Source organism: Taudactylus pleione, unplaced genomic scaffold, assembly GCF_031769625.1.
Source record: "Taudactylus pleione unplaced genomic scaffold, aTauple2 ptg001034l, whole genome shotgun sequence".
In the NCBI taxonomy this organism is placed as follows: domain Eukaryota; kingdom Metazoa; phylum Chordata; class Amphibia; order Anura; family Myobatrachidae; genus Taudactylus; species Taudactylus pleione.
The window spans coordinates 222,050-236,253 of record NW_028285435.1 but is presented as its reverse complement, the minus strand read 5'-3'; the positions used below and the strand labels follow the sequence as shown (position 1 = coordinate 236,253).

Below are 14,204 nucleotides of genomic sequence, written 5' to 3'. Positions count from 1 at the left end.
CCATGTAAGGATAACTTGTGCTGCAGAATGGGGGGAGGACAGAGGTTTCTCTGCAGCAGGATTAATAATTTTGGCATTTCAGGGTTCTCAGGAATCTTCATTGTTAGTTGCAGTGAGATCTACTTATACTCTATGGACCTGATTCAGAGCCGCTCGCTAGATGCGGCCGCTCGCTCCCAGCGTATGGAAATTCAGCTAAATGACGGCAAGGCATAAGCACAACCCACTATGTCTGGGCGAGCGATCACTTTGTGCTTACAGACGCCCACCAGCCTGTCTTTAGCCGCCCACTTGTGTACGACGTCTCCAGGAAGTATATACAACCATCGGTACATCGGGTTCCGTCGAATCTGACCACAGCGCTTGTTGTCTATACCCTACCGCAAGCACTGCGAGCACTTCAGTGTATAATTCAGCCTGGTGACGTGTACTATGACGCTGCCTGTTAATTATGCACGTCTCTGAAACGGCGTTGAAACACTCTGGCACGCCTGCGTCCGCAACTCCACTCCCCCGTTACTACTAGCCTTCCCCTGTTACCACCCACAAACGGCCTCACCTGTCACTCAAACCACTGGCTGTCTTTGCAGGGCGAGCACGAAATTTCCGATCCATCGCACTAGTTTACGCACTGCGAACTACACGAATGCGCACATTAGTAAAAATAGTCTGCAACAAGCGGCCGCTTGCTGGCGAGCAGGTCTGAATGAGCTCCTATATGTGTAGCCAGGTGGATGTTATATCTGTGTATATGCGATAACGGATGAGCTATAGCATAGGCTCACCGATAGGTCTGCCATGCCCGGTGCCAATTCCATAGCAGCCGTAAGGAAGAAGATCCAAAACCTGCAGCAGATGGTGGATAACGCTCAGGAGCGCGGGGACCGGCTGCAGAAGGAGGTGGATATGGAGAGAGAGGCGCGGGAGAGGGTAAGATGGGGGCGGTTATAGGTGTCAGCCACATGTGACACGTATGATAGAATGTGAGCCACCTGTGACACGTATGACAGAATGTGAGCCACCTGTGACACGTATGACAGAATGTGAGCCACCTGTGACACGTATGACAGAATGTGAGCCACCTGTGACATGTATGACGTATGATAGAATGTGAGCCACCTGTGACATGTATGATAGAATGTGAGCCACCTGTGACATGTATGATAGAATGTGAGCCACCTGTCACATGTATGACGTATGATAGAATGTGAGCCACCTGTGACATGTATGATAGAATGTGAGCCACCTGTGACATGTATGATAGAATGTGAGCCACCTGTCACATGTATGACGTATGATAGAATGTGAGCCACCTGTCACATGTATGACGTATGATAGAATGTGAGCCACCTGTGACATGTATGATAGAATGTGAGCCACCTGTGACATGTATGATAGAATGTGAGCCACCTGTCACATGTATGACGTATGATAGAATGTGAGCCACCTGTCACATGTATGACGTATGATAGAATGTGAGCCACCTGTCACATGTATGACAGAATGTGAGCCACCTGTGACATGAATGACAGAATGTGAGCCACCTGTGACATGTATGATGTATGATAGAATGTGAGCCACCTGTGACATGTATGATAGAATGTGAGCCACCTGTGACATGTATGACGTATGATAGAATGTGAGCCACCTGTCACATGTATGATGTATGATAGAATGTGAGCCACCTGTGACATGTATGACAGAATGTGAGCCACCTGTGACATGTATGACGTATGATAGAATGTGAGCCACCTGTGACATGTATGATAGAATGTGAGCCACCTGTGACATGTATGATAGAATGTGGGCCACCTGTCACATGTATGACGTATGATAGAATGTGAGCCACCTGTGACATGTATGATAGAATGTGAGCCACCTGTGACATGTATGATAGAATGTGAGCCACCTGTCACATGTATGACGTATGATAGAATGTGAGCCACCTGTGACATGTATGATAGAATGTGAGCCACCTGTGACATGTATGATAGAATGTGAGCCACCTGTCACATGTATGACGTATGATAGAATGTGAGCCACCTGTCACATGTATGACGTATGATAGAATGTGAGCCACCTGTGACATGTATGACAGAATGTGAGCCACCTGTGACATGTATGACAGAATGTGAGCCACCTGTGACATGTATGATGTATGATAGAATGTGAGCCACCTGTGACATGTATGATAGAATGTGAGCCACCTGTGACATGTATGACGTATGATAGAATGTGAGCCACCGGTCACATGTATGACGTATGATAGAATGTGAGCCACCTGTCACATGTATGACAGAATGTGAGCCACCTGTTACATGTATGACAGAATGTGAGCCACCTGTGACATGTATGACGTATGATAGAATGTGAGCCACCTGTGACATGTATGACAGAATGTGAGCCACCTGTGACATGTATGACAGAATGTGAGCCACCTGTGACATGTATGACGTATGATAGAATGTGAGCCACCTGTGACATGTATGACAGAATGTGAGCCATTGGTGACATGTATGATAGAATGTGAGCCATCTGTGACATGTATGACGTATGATAGAATGTGAGCCACCTGTGACATGTATGATAGAATGTGAGCCACCTGTGACATGTATGACGTATGATAGAATGTGAGCCACCTGTGACATGTATGACAGAATGTGAGCCACCTGTGACATGTATGACGTATGATAGAATGTGAGCCATCGGTGACATGTATGATAGAATGTGAGCCACCTGTGACATGTATGACGTATGATAGAATGTGAGCCACCTGTGACATGTATGACGTATGATAGAATGTGAGCCACCTGTGACATGTATGACGTATGATAGAATGTGAGCCACCTGTGACATGTATGACGTATGATAGAATGTGAGCCACCTGTGACATGTATGACGTATGATAGAATGTGAGCCACCTGTGACATGTATGACATATGATAGAATGTGAGCCATCGGTGACATGTATGACAGAATGTGAGCCACCTGTGACATGTATGACGTATGATAGAATGTGAGCCACCTGTGACATGTATGACAGAATGTGAGCCACCTGTGACATGTATGACGTATGATAGAATGTGAGTCACCTGTGACATGTATGACAGAATGTGAGCCACCTGTGACATGTATGACGTATGATAGAATGTGAGCCACCTGTGACATGTATGACGTATGATAGAATGTGAGTCACCTGTGACATGTATGACGTATGATAGAATGTGACTGACGTGTGATATGCTGGATGGTATAATGACATATGAGAACCATGTATGAAATGATGACACACGTATGTATCAGGAAGTTGTATGATTGTCAATATGAAGTCTGGAAACATTTTTGCCCTGTATTGGAAGCTTTCCTGTCCGGAGTCGCTGTATAATTTGAGGATGAAGAGATGATCTGAGTGTGTATATTTCTACCTGGGGGCACAGGACATGTATGACATCTTTCTCTGTATGGGTGACATGTCAGGTTACATCCACCCCCATATGTACTCTCATGGCTTCCCCCAGGGACCTACGGCCAAGACTGACATCTCTCCATATTCCTGAATAATTAAAGTCAGGTGACAGCTCCTCGGATGGCGCCGTTATCTGTATACAGTGTCCTCAGGAATAATTCATTACTGTATCCGTGCCCTGTCACATACCTGCACACAATGACATTACTAGTACTATGGGGGAGGTGACACCAGTATACGTATATACACACACAATGACATTACTAGTACTATGGGGGAGGTGGTGACACCAGTATACGTATATACACACACAATGACATTACTAGTACTATGGGGGAGGTGACACCAGTATACGTATATACACACACAATGACATTACTAGTACTATGGGGGAGGTGGTGACACCAGTATACGTATATACACACAATGACATTACTAGTACTATGGGGGAGGTGACACCAGTATACGTATATACACACACTGACATTACTAGTACTATGGGGGAGGTGGTGACACCAGTATACGTATATACACACAATGACATTACTAGTACTATGGGGGAGGTGGTGACACCAGTATACGTATATACACACAATGACATTACTAGTACTATGGGGGAGGTGGTGACACCAGTATACGTATATACACACACAATGACATTACTAGTACTATGGGGGAGGTGGTGACACCAGTATACGTATATACACACAATGACATTACTAGTACTATGGGGGAGGTGGTGACACCAGTATACGTATATACACACACAATGACATTACTAGTACTATGGGGGAGGTGGTGACACCAGTATACGTATATACACACAATGACATTACTAGTACTATGGGGGAGGTGACACCAGTATACGTATATACACACACAATGACATTACTAGTACTATGGGGGAGGTGACACCAGTATACGTATATACACACACACTGACATTACTAGTACTATGGGGGAGGTGGTGACACCAGTATACGTATATACACACACAATGACATTACTAGTACTATGGGGGAGGTGGTGACACCATTATACGTATATACACACAATGACATTACTAGTACTATGGGGGAGGTGACACCAGTATACGTATATACACACACACTGACATTACTAGTACTATGGGGGAGGTGGTGACACCAGTATACGTATATACACACACTGACATTACTAGTACTATGGGGGAGGTGGTGACACCAGTATACGTATATACACACAATGACATTACTAGTACTATGGGGGAGGTGGTGACACCAGTATACGTATATACACACACACTGACATTACTAGTACTATGGGGGAGGTGGTGACACCAGTATACGTATATACACACAATGACATTACTAGTACTATGGGGGAGGTGACACCAGTATACGTATATACACACACAATGACATTACTAGTACTATGGGGGAGGTGACACCAGTATACGTATATACACACAATGACATTACTAGTACTATGGGGGAGGTGGTGACACCAGTATACGTATATACACACACAATGACATTACTAGTACTATGGGGGAGGTGGTGACACCATTATACGTATATACACACAATGACATTATTAGTACTATGGGGGAGGTGGTGACACCAGTATACGTGTACAGGCCGGGTATACGCCACCATTAGAGGCACTCAGGCAGTAGCGGTATCACCGGGGTGTATATAGATGAAATGAGTTTCCCTGTATTACAGACGCCCTGATAATAGGACGGTTATTGGCTTCTTCACACTTCACTTGTTCACATTGTGAGGATGTCGACACGTTGCGCACATTGATGTGTCAGCATCATAACTATCAACATTATAATTGTCACATTGTCATCGTTAACCTTTTGACACCATCCCGATCATATATGGTAGAGTATAATAATCAGGCGCTATAGTATGTACAGGGGCCGGATTCAGCGATGGCGTCTAATGCGATCGCAGCTGTGAAAATATGCGAATCTCTGCGGACGCCCACTGCTGCCTTCTTACCTGCGTGTGACGACGCATACCTGCTTAAATATCGGTAACATCGGCGACCATCTTGGCCGTGGGACGTCTTCAGACAAGCAGAACTACATACAATCGCAGTGGCTAATTTATTCACGCCCTTTTGAACGGCATTTAAACAGTCACACGGCTGCGTTTCTCCACTCCCCCCCCCAACCTTCTCCTCTCCCCCCCCTAACCCTAACCTCCCCCCCCCAACCCTCCCCTCCCCCCCAACCTTAACATTACCCCCTGCCCATCCCCAGGGAATCTAGTATAACTTACACGAGTCTGGGGGTTCGGGATGCCGGCGTCGGTAAATCGGTTGCCGGCTATATAGCTCCATCCCCTGTATTAGGGAGGTAGCAGGGGTGGGAGAGCCAGACGCGGTCGTGTTGCTGTCGGCTCCCAGCGGCCATGACAGATGGAGAAATTCTCATAGATCGGTCTTTAATCGCACAACGGTGGATTGCGCCGCAGTTGGTGGCAGTCTCAGTACGAAGACCATCGGCCACAGCATTGGCATAGAGACGCGGCTGCAATAGCGAATAGCGTACATATATCCCGTACCTCTATATACTGCACTGTGATGTCATATACACCCCCTTATCTCCCGTACCTCTATATACCGCACTGTGATGTCATATACACCCCCTTATATCCCGTACCTTTATATACCGCACTGTGATGTCATATACACTCCCTTATCTCCCGTACCTCTATATACCGCACTGTGATGTCATATACACCCCCTTATATCCCGTACCTTTATATACCGCACTGTGATGTCATATACACCCCCTTATATCCCGTACCTCTATATACCGCACTGTGATGTCATATACACCCCCTTATATCCCGTACGTCTATATACCGCACTGTGATGTCATATACACTCCCTTATATCCCGTACCTCTATATACCGCACTGTGATGTCATATACACCCCCTTATATCCCGTACCTCTATATACCGCACTGTGATGTCATATACACCCCCTTATATCCCGTACCTCTATATACCGCACTGTGATGTCATATACACCCCCTTATATCCCGTACCTCTATATACCGCACTGTGATGTCATATACACCCCCTTATATCCCGTACCTCTATATACCGCACTGTGATGTCATATACACCCCCTTATATCCCGTACCTCTATATACACTGCACTGTGATGTCACATATACACTCCCTTATATCCTGTACCTCTATATACCGCACTGTGATGTCACATATACACTCCCTTATATCCCGTACCTCTATATACTGCACTGTGAAGTCACATATACACCCCCTTATATCCTGTACCTCTATATACCGCACTGTGATGTCATATACACCCCCTTATATCCTGTACCTCTATATACCGCACTGTGATGTCATATCTCCTCACTGCTTCCTACTCTGAATGTTTCAGGCTGAGGCCGATGTCGCTTCATTGAACAGACGCATCCAGCTGGTGGAAGAGGAGCTGGATCGGGCGCAGGAGCGTCTGGCAACCGCACTGCAAAAGCTGGAAGAGACCGAGAAGGCCGTGGACGAGAGCGAGAGGTAACAGGGCACCCACTCAGGACATGGCGCCCCCTCACTCACAGGGCACCCACTCAGGACATGGCGCCCCCTCACTCACAGGGCACCCACTCAGGACATGGCGCCCCCTCACTCACAGGGCACCCACTCAGGACATGGCGCCCCCTCACTCACAGGGCACCCACTCAGGACATGGCGCCCCCTCACTCACAGGGCACCCACTCAGGACATGGCGCCCCCTCACTCACAGGGCACCCACTCAGGACATGGCGCCCCCTCACTCACAGGGCACCCACTCAGGACATGGCGCCCCCTCACTCACAGGGCACCCACTCAGGACATGGCGCCCCCTCACTCACAGGGCACCCACTCAGGACATGGCGCCCCCTCACTCACAGGGCACCCACTCAGGACATGGCGCCCCCTCACTCACAGGGCACCCACTCAGGACATGGCGCCCCCTCACTCACAGGGCACCCACTCAGGACATGGCGCCCCCTCACTCACAGGGCACCCACTCAGGACATGGCGCCCCCTCACTCACAGGGCACCCACTCAGGACATGGCGCCCCCTCACTCACAGGGCACCCACTCAGGACATGGCGCCCCCTCACTCACAGGGCACCCACTCAGGACATGGCGCCCCCTCACTCACAGGGCACCCACTCAGGACATGGCGCCCCCTCACTCACAGGGCACCCACTCAGGACATGGCGCCCCCTCACTCACAGGGCACCCACTCATACCATAGTGTATAATGTCCTCTCAGCAGCTGTCACTCATACCATAGTGTATAATGTCCTCTCAGCAGCAGCAGTTGTCACTCATACCATAGTATATAATGTCCTCTCAGCAGCTGTCACTCATACCATAGTGTATAATGTCCTCTCAGCAGCTGTCACTCATACCATAGTGTATAATATCCTCTCAGCAGCTGTCACTCATACCATAGTGTATAATGTCCTCTCAGCAGCAGCAGCTGTCACTCATACCATAGTGTATAATGTCCTCTCAGCAGCTGTCCCTCATACCATAGTGTATAATGTCCTCTCAGCAGCTGTCACTCATACCATAGTGTATAATGTCCTCTCAGCAGCTGTCACTCATACCATAGTGTATAATGTCCTCTCAGCAGCTGTCCCTCATACCATAGTGTATAATGTCCTCTCAGCAGCTGTCCCTCATACCATAGTGTATAATGTCCTCTCAGCAGCTGTCCCTCATACCATAGTGTATAATGTCCTCTCAGCAGCTGTCCCTCATACCATAGTGTATAATGTCCTCTCAGCAGCTGTCACTCATACCATAGTGTATAATGTCCTCTCAGCAGCTGTCCCTCATACCATAGTGTATAATGTCCTCTCAGCAGCTGTCACTCATACCATAGTGTATAATGTCCTCTCAGCAGCTGTCACTCATACCATAGTGTATAATGTCCTCTCAGCAGCTGTCACTCATACCATAGTGTATAATGTCCTCTCAGCAGCAGCAGCTGTCACTCATACCATAGTGTATAATGTCCTCTCAGCAGCTGTCACTCATACCATAGTGTATAATGTCCTCTCAGCAGCTGTCACTCATACCATAGTGTATAATGTCCTCTCAGCAGCTGTCACTCATACCATAGTGTATAATGTCCTCTCAGCAGCTGTCACTCATACCATAGTGTATAATGTCCTCTCAGCAGCTGTCACTCATACCATAGTGTATAATGTCCTCTCAGCAGCAGCAGCTGTCACTCATACCATAGTGTATAATGTCCTCTCAGCAGCTGTCACTCATACCATAGTGTATAATGTCCTCTCAGCAGCTGTCACTCATACCATAGTGTATAATGTCCTCTCAGCAGCAGCAGCTGTCACTCATACCATAGTGTATAATGTCCTCTCAGCAGCTGTCACTCATACCATAGTGTATAATGTCCTCTCAGCAGCTGTCACTCATACCATAGTGTATAATGTCCTCTCAGCAGCTGTCCCTCATACCATAGTGTATAATGTCCTCTCAGCAGCTGTCCCTCATACCATAGTGTATAATGTCCTCTCAGCAGCTGTCACTCATACCATAGTGTATAATGTCCTCTCAGCAGCTGTCACTCATACCATAGTGTATAATGTCCTCTCAGCAGCAGCAGCTGTCACTCATACCATAGTGTATAATGTCCTCTCAGCAGCTGTCACTCATACCATATTGTATAATGTCCTCTCAGCAGCTGTCACTCATACCATAGTGTATAATGTCCTCTCAGCAGCAGCAGCTGTCACTCATACCATAGTGTATAATGTCCTCTCAGCAGCTGTCACTCATACCATAGTGTATAATGTCCTCTCAGCAGCTGTCACTCATACCATAGTGTATAATGTCCTCTCAGCAGCTGTCACTCATACCATAGTGTATAATGTCCTCTCAGCAGCTGTCACTCATACCATAGTGTATAATGTCCTCTCAGCAGCTGTCACTCATACCATAGTGTATAATGTCCTCTCAGCAGCAGCAGCTGTCACTCATACCATAGTGTATAATGTCCTCTCAGCAGCAGCAGCTGTCACTCATACCATAGTGTATAATGTCCTCTCAGCAGCAGCAGCTGTCACTCATACCATAGTGTATAATGTCCTCTCAGCAGCTGTCACTCATACCATAGTTTATGTCCTCTCAGCAGCAGCAGCTGTCACTCATACCATAGTGTATAATGTCCTCTCAGCAGCAGCAGCTGTCACTCATACCATAGTGTATAATGTCCTCTCAGCAGCTGTCACTCATACCATAGTGTATAATGTCCTCTCAGCAGCTGTCACTCATAGCATAGTGTATAATGTCCTCTCAGCAGCAGCTGTCACTCATACCATAGTGTATAATGTCCTCTCAGCAGCAGCTGTCACTCATACCATAGTGTATAATGTCCTCTCAGCAGCAGCTGTCACTCATACCATAGTGTATAATGTCCTCTCAGCAGCTGTCACTCATACCATAGTGTATAATGTCCTCTCAGCAGCTGTCACTCATACCATAGTGTATAATGTCCTCTCAGCAGCAGCTGTCACTCATACCATAGTGTATAATGTCCTCTCAGCAGCAGCTGTCACTCATACCATAGTGTATAATGTCCTCTCAGCAGCAGCTGTCACTCATACCATAGTGTATAATGTCCTCTCAGCAGCAGCTGTCACTCATACCATAGTGTATAATGTCCTCTCAGCAGCTGTCACTCATACCATAGTGTATAATGTCCTCTCAGCAGCTGTAGATTATGGTTTGCTATCACTGGGCGTTTGAGGTTGGACCCTGGGTGGTAAAGTGATGGCTGTTTTAGTCTGAGAACGCAGCAGGACATCACCACAACGCCCCCCTTTCCCCAGGGGACGCTGCGTCCCGTGGGTGGGGACGTCACTCAGCAGGCTAATACACTGGGGTGCCACCATAAAGGCAGAGGGTATTTTAGAGCTTTTAAATTGAGCAGAGCGCGGTGCCCTGATAAAACAGTCTAGCAAAACACTACATATGAAACAAATGCTGGGTCACACATGCGCTAAAGTTTGTACCAACATATATATTATACGACCTCACAAATTCCAATGATGTCATCCCATGATGTATATGTATACAACCGATAAATGGACACAATAGTGAAATACACACAGCGGGGTATAGATGAGTATAAGTAGGGAGCAGTGCACAGAGCGGGGTATAGATGAGTATAAGTAGGGAGCAGTGCACAGAGCGGGGTATAGATGAGTATAAGTAGGGAGCAGTGCACAGAGCGGGGTATAGAGGATGTCAGGGGCACTGTGAGTATAAGTAGGGAGCAGTGCACAGAGCGGGGTATAGAGGATGTCAGGGGCACTGTGAGTATAAGTAGGGAGCAGTGCACAGAGCGGGGTATAGAGGATGTCAGGGGCAGTGTGAGTATAAGTAGGGAGCAGTGCACAGAGCGGGGTATAGATGTCAGGGGCAGTGCGAGTATAAGTAGGGAACAGGCCTTAAGAAGACAATCTCGGCCTTATTTAGTAGGGATCGCTATATTGCTTAAACGATTTTGTACAGAATGCAGCAGCGATCATTTGCAGTTTCTGAATTAGATCCTCGATGTGGAATCTCTGGTACAGAAGCAGCAGGAGGTGGTGGTGGTGGTCAGTGCTCTGTAATCAGCAGGAGGAGGAGGAGGTGGTGGTGGTCAGTGCTCTGTAATCAGCAGGAGGAGGTGGAGGTGGTGGTGGTGGTCAGTGCTCTGTAATCAGCAGCAGGAGGTGGAGGAGGTGGTGGTCAGTGCTCTGAAATCAGCAGCAGCAGGAGAAGGAGGAGGTGGTGGTCAGTGCTCTGTAATCAGCAGGAGGAGGAGGAGGTGGTGGTGGTCAGTGCTCTGTAATCAGCAGCAGCAGGAGAAGGAGGAGGTGGTCAGTGCTCTGTAATCAGCAGCAGGAGGTGGTGGTGGTGGTCAGTGCTCTGTAATCAGCAGCAGGAGGTGGTGGTGGTCAGTGGTCTGTAATCAGCAGCAGGAGGAGCAGGTGGGGGTCAGTGCTCTGTAATCAGCAGCAGGAAGAGCAGGTGGGGGTCAGTGCTCTGTAATCAGCAGCAGGAAGAGCAGGTGGGGGTCAGTGCTCTGTAATCAGCAGCAGGAAGAGCACGTGGGGGTCAGTGCTCTGTAATCAGCAGGAGCAGGTGGGGGTCAGTGCTCTAATCAGCAGCAGCAGGTGGGGGTCAGTGCTCTGTAATCAGCAGGAGGAGGTGGGGGTCAGTGCTCTGTAATCAGCAGGAGGAGGTGGGGGTCAGTGCTCTGTAATCAGCAGGAGGAGGTGGGGGTCAGTGCTCTGTAATCAGCAGGAGGAGGTGGGGGTCAGTGCTCTGTAATCAGCAGGAGGAGGTGGGGGTCAGTGCTCTGTAATCAGCAGGAGGAGGTGGGGGTCAGTGCTCTGTAATCAGCAGGAGGAGGTGGGGGTCAGTGCTCTGTAATCAGTAGCAGGAGGTGGTGGTGGTGGTGGTCAGTGCTCTGTAATCAGCAGCAGGAGGTGGTGGTGGTGGTGGTCAGTGCTCTGTAATCAGCAGCAGGAGGTGGTGGTGGTGGTCAGTGCTCTGTAATCAGCAGCAGGAGGTGGTGGTGGTGGTCAGTGCTCTGTAATCAGCAGCAGGAAGAGCAGGTGGGGGTCAGTGCTCTGTAATCAGCAGCAGGAGGAGCAGGTGGGGGTCAGTGCTCTGTAATCAGCAGCAGGAGGAGCAGGTGGGGGTCAGTGCTCTGTAATCAGCAGCAGGAGGAGCAGGTGGGGGTCAGTGCTCTAATCAGCAGCAGCAGGTGGGGGTCAGTGCTCTGTAATCAGCATCAGCAGGTGGGGGTCAGTGCTCTGTAATCAGCAGCAGCAGGTGGGGGTCAGTGCTCTGTAATCAGCAGCAGCAGGTGGGGGTCAGTGCTCTGTAATCAGCAGCAGCAGGTGGGGGTCAGTGCTCTGTAATCAGCAGCAGCAGGTGGGGGTCAGTGCTCTGTAATCAGCAGCAGCAGGTGGGGGTCAGTGCTCTGTAATCAGCAGCAGCAGGTGGGGGTCAGTGCTCTGTAATCAGCAGCAGCAGGTGGGGGTCAGTGCTCTGTAATCAGCAGCAGCAGGTGGGGGTCAGTGCTCTGTAATCAGCAGCAGCAGGTGGGGGTCAGTGCTCTGTAATCAGCAGCAGCAGGTGGGGGTCAGTGCTCTGTAATCAGCAGCAGGAGGTGGTGGTGGTCAGTGCTCTGTAATCAGCAGCAGGAGGTGGTGGTGGTGGTCAGTGCTCTGTAATCAGCAGCAGCAGGAGGTGGTGGTGGTGGTGGTCAGTGCTCTGTAATCAGCAGCAGGAGGTGGTGGTGGTCAGTGCTCTGTAATCAGCAGCAGCAGGTGGGGTCAGTGCTCTGTTATCAGCAGCAGCAGGTGGGGGTCAGTGCTCTGTAATCAGCAGGAGGAGGTGGGGGTCAGTGCTCTGTAATCAGCAGCAGCAGGTGGGGGTCAGTGCTCTGTAATCAGCAGCAGCAGGTGGGGGTCAGTGCTCTGTAATCAGCAGGAGGAGGTGGGGGTCAGTGCTCTGTAATCAGCAGGAGGAGGTGGGGGTCAGTGCTCTGTAATCAGCAGCAGGAGGTGGGGGTCAGTGCTCTGTAATCAGCAGCAGGAGGTGGTGGTGGTCAGTGCTCTGTAATCAGCAGCAGGAGGTGGTGGTGGTCAGTGCTCTGTAATCAGCAGCAGGAGGTGGTGGTGGTCAGTGCTCTGTAATCAGCAGCAGGAGGTGGTGGTGGTCAGTGCTCTGTAATCAGCAGCAGGTGGTGGTGGTGGTGGTGGTCAGTGCTCTGTAATCAGCAGCAGGAGGTGGTGGTGGTGGTCAGTGCTCTGTAATCAGCAGCAGGAGGAGCAGGTGGGGGTCAGTGCTCTGTAATCAGCAGCAGGAGGAGCAGGTGGGGGTCAGTGCTCTGTAATCAGCAGCAGCAGCAGGTGGGGGTCAGTGCTCTGTAATCAGCAGCAGCAGGTGGGGGTCAGTGCTCTGTAATCAGCAGGAGGAGGTGGGGGTCAGTGCTCTGTAGTCAGCAGCAGGTGGGGGTCAGTGCTCTGTAATCAGCAGCAGGAGGTGGGGGTCAGTGCTCTGTAATCAGCAGCAGGAGGTGGGGGTCAGTGCTCTGTAATCAGCAGCAGGAGGAGCAGGTGGGGGTCAGTGCTCTGTAATCAGCAGCAGCAGGTGGGGGTCAGTGCTCTGTAATCAGCAGCAGCAGGTGGGGGTCAGTGCTCTGTAATCAGCAGCAGCAGGTGGGGGTCAGTGCTCTGTAATCAGCAGCAGCAGGTGGGGGTCAGTGCTCTGTAATCAGCAGCAGGAGGTGGTGGTGGTGGTGGTCAGTGCTCTGTAATCAGCAGCAGGAGGTGGTGGTGGTCAGTGCTCTGTAATCAGCAGCAGGAGGTGGTGGTGGTGGTGGTCAGTGCTCTGTAATCAGCAGCAGGAGGTGGTGGTGGTGGTGGTCAGTGCTCTGTAATCAGCAGCAGGAGGTGGTGGTGGTCAGTGCTCTGTAATCAGCAGCAGCAGGTGGGGGTCAGTGCTCTGTAATCAGCAGGAGGAGGTGGGGGTCAGTGCTCTGTAATCAGCAGGAGGAGGTGGGGGTCAGTGCTCTGTAATCAGCAGGAGGAGGTGGGGGTCAGTGCTCTGTAATCAGCAGGAGGAGGTGGGGGTCAGTGCTCTGTAATCAGCAGCAGCAGGTGGGGGTCAGTGCTCTGTAATCAG

General features: G+C 49.7%; 1 protein-coding gene across 4 annotated transcripts in view; it reads left to right on the top strand.

The window, feature by feature from the left end:
* LOC148454027 (tropomyosin beta chain) overlaps positions 1–14,204 on the top strand; it is a 64,321-nt gene that overhangs the window by 28,772 nt on the left and 21,345 nt on the right. For all 4 annotated transcript variants that reach the window (XM_088461332.1, XM_088461330.1, XM_088461331.1 and 1 more), the window contains exon 3: positions 6,877–7,010. In XM_088461332.1, coding sequence (XP_088317458.1) covers positions 6,877–7,010 — 134 coding nt within the window. The remainder of the gene's footprint in view (positions 1–6,876; positions 7,011–14,204) is intronic.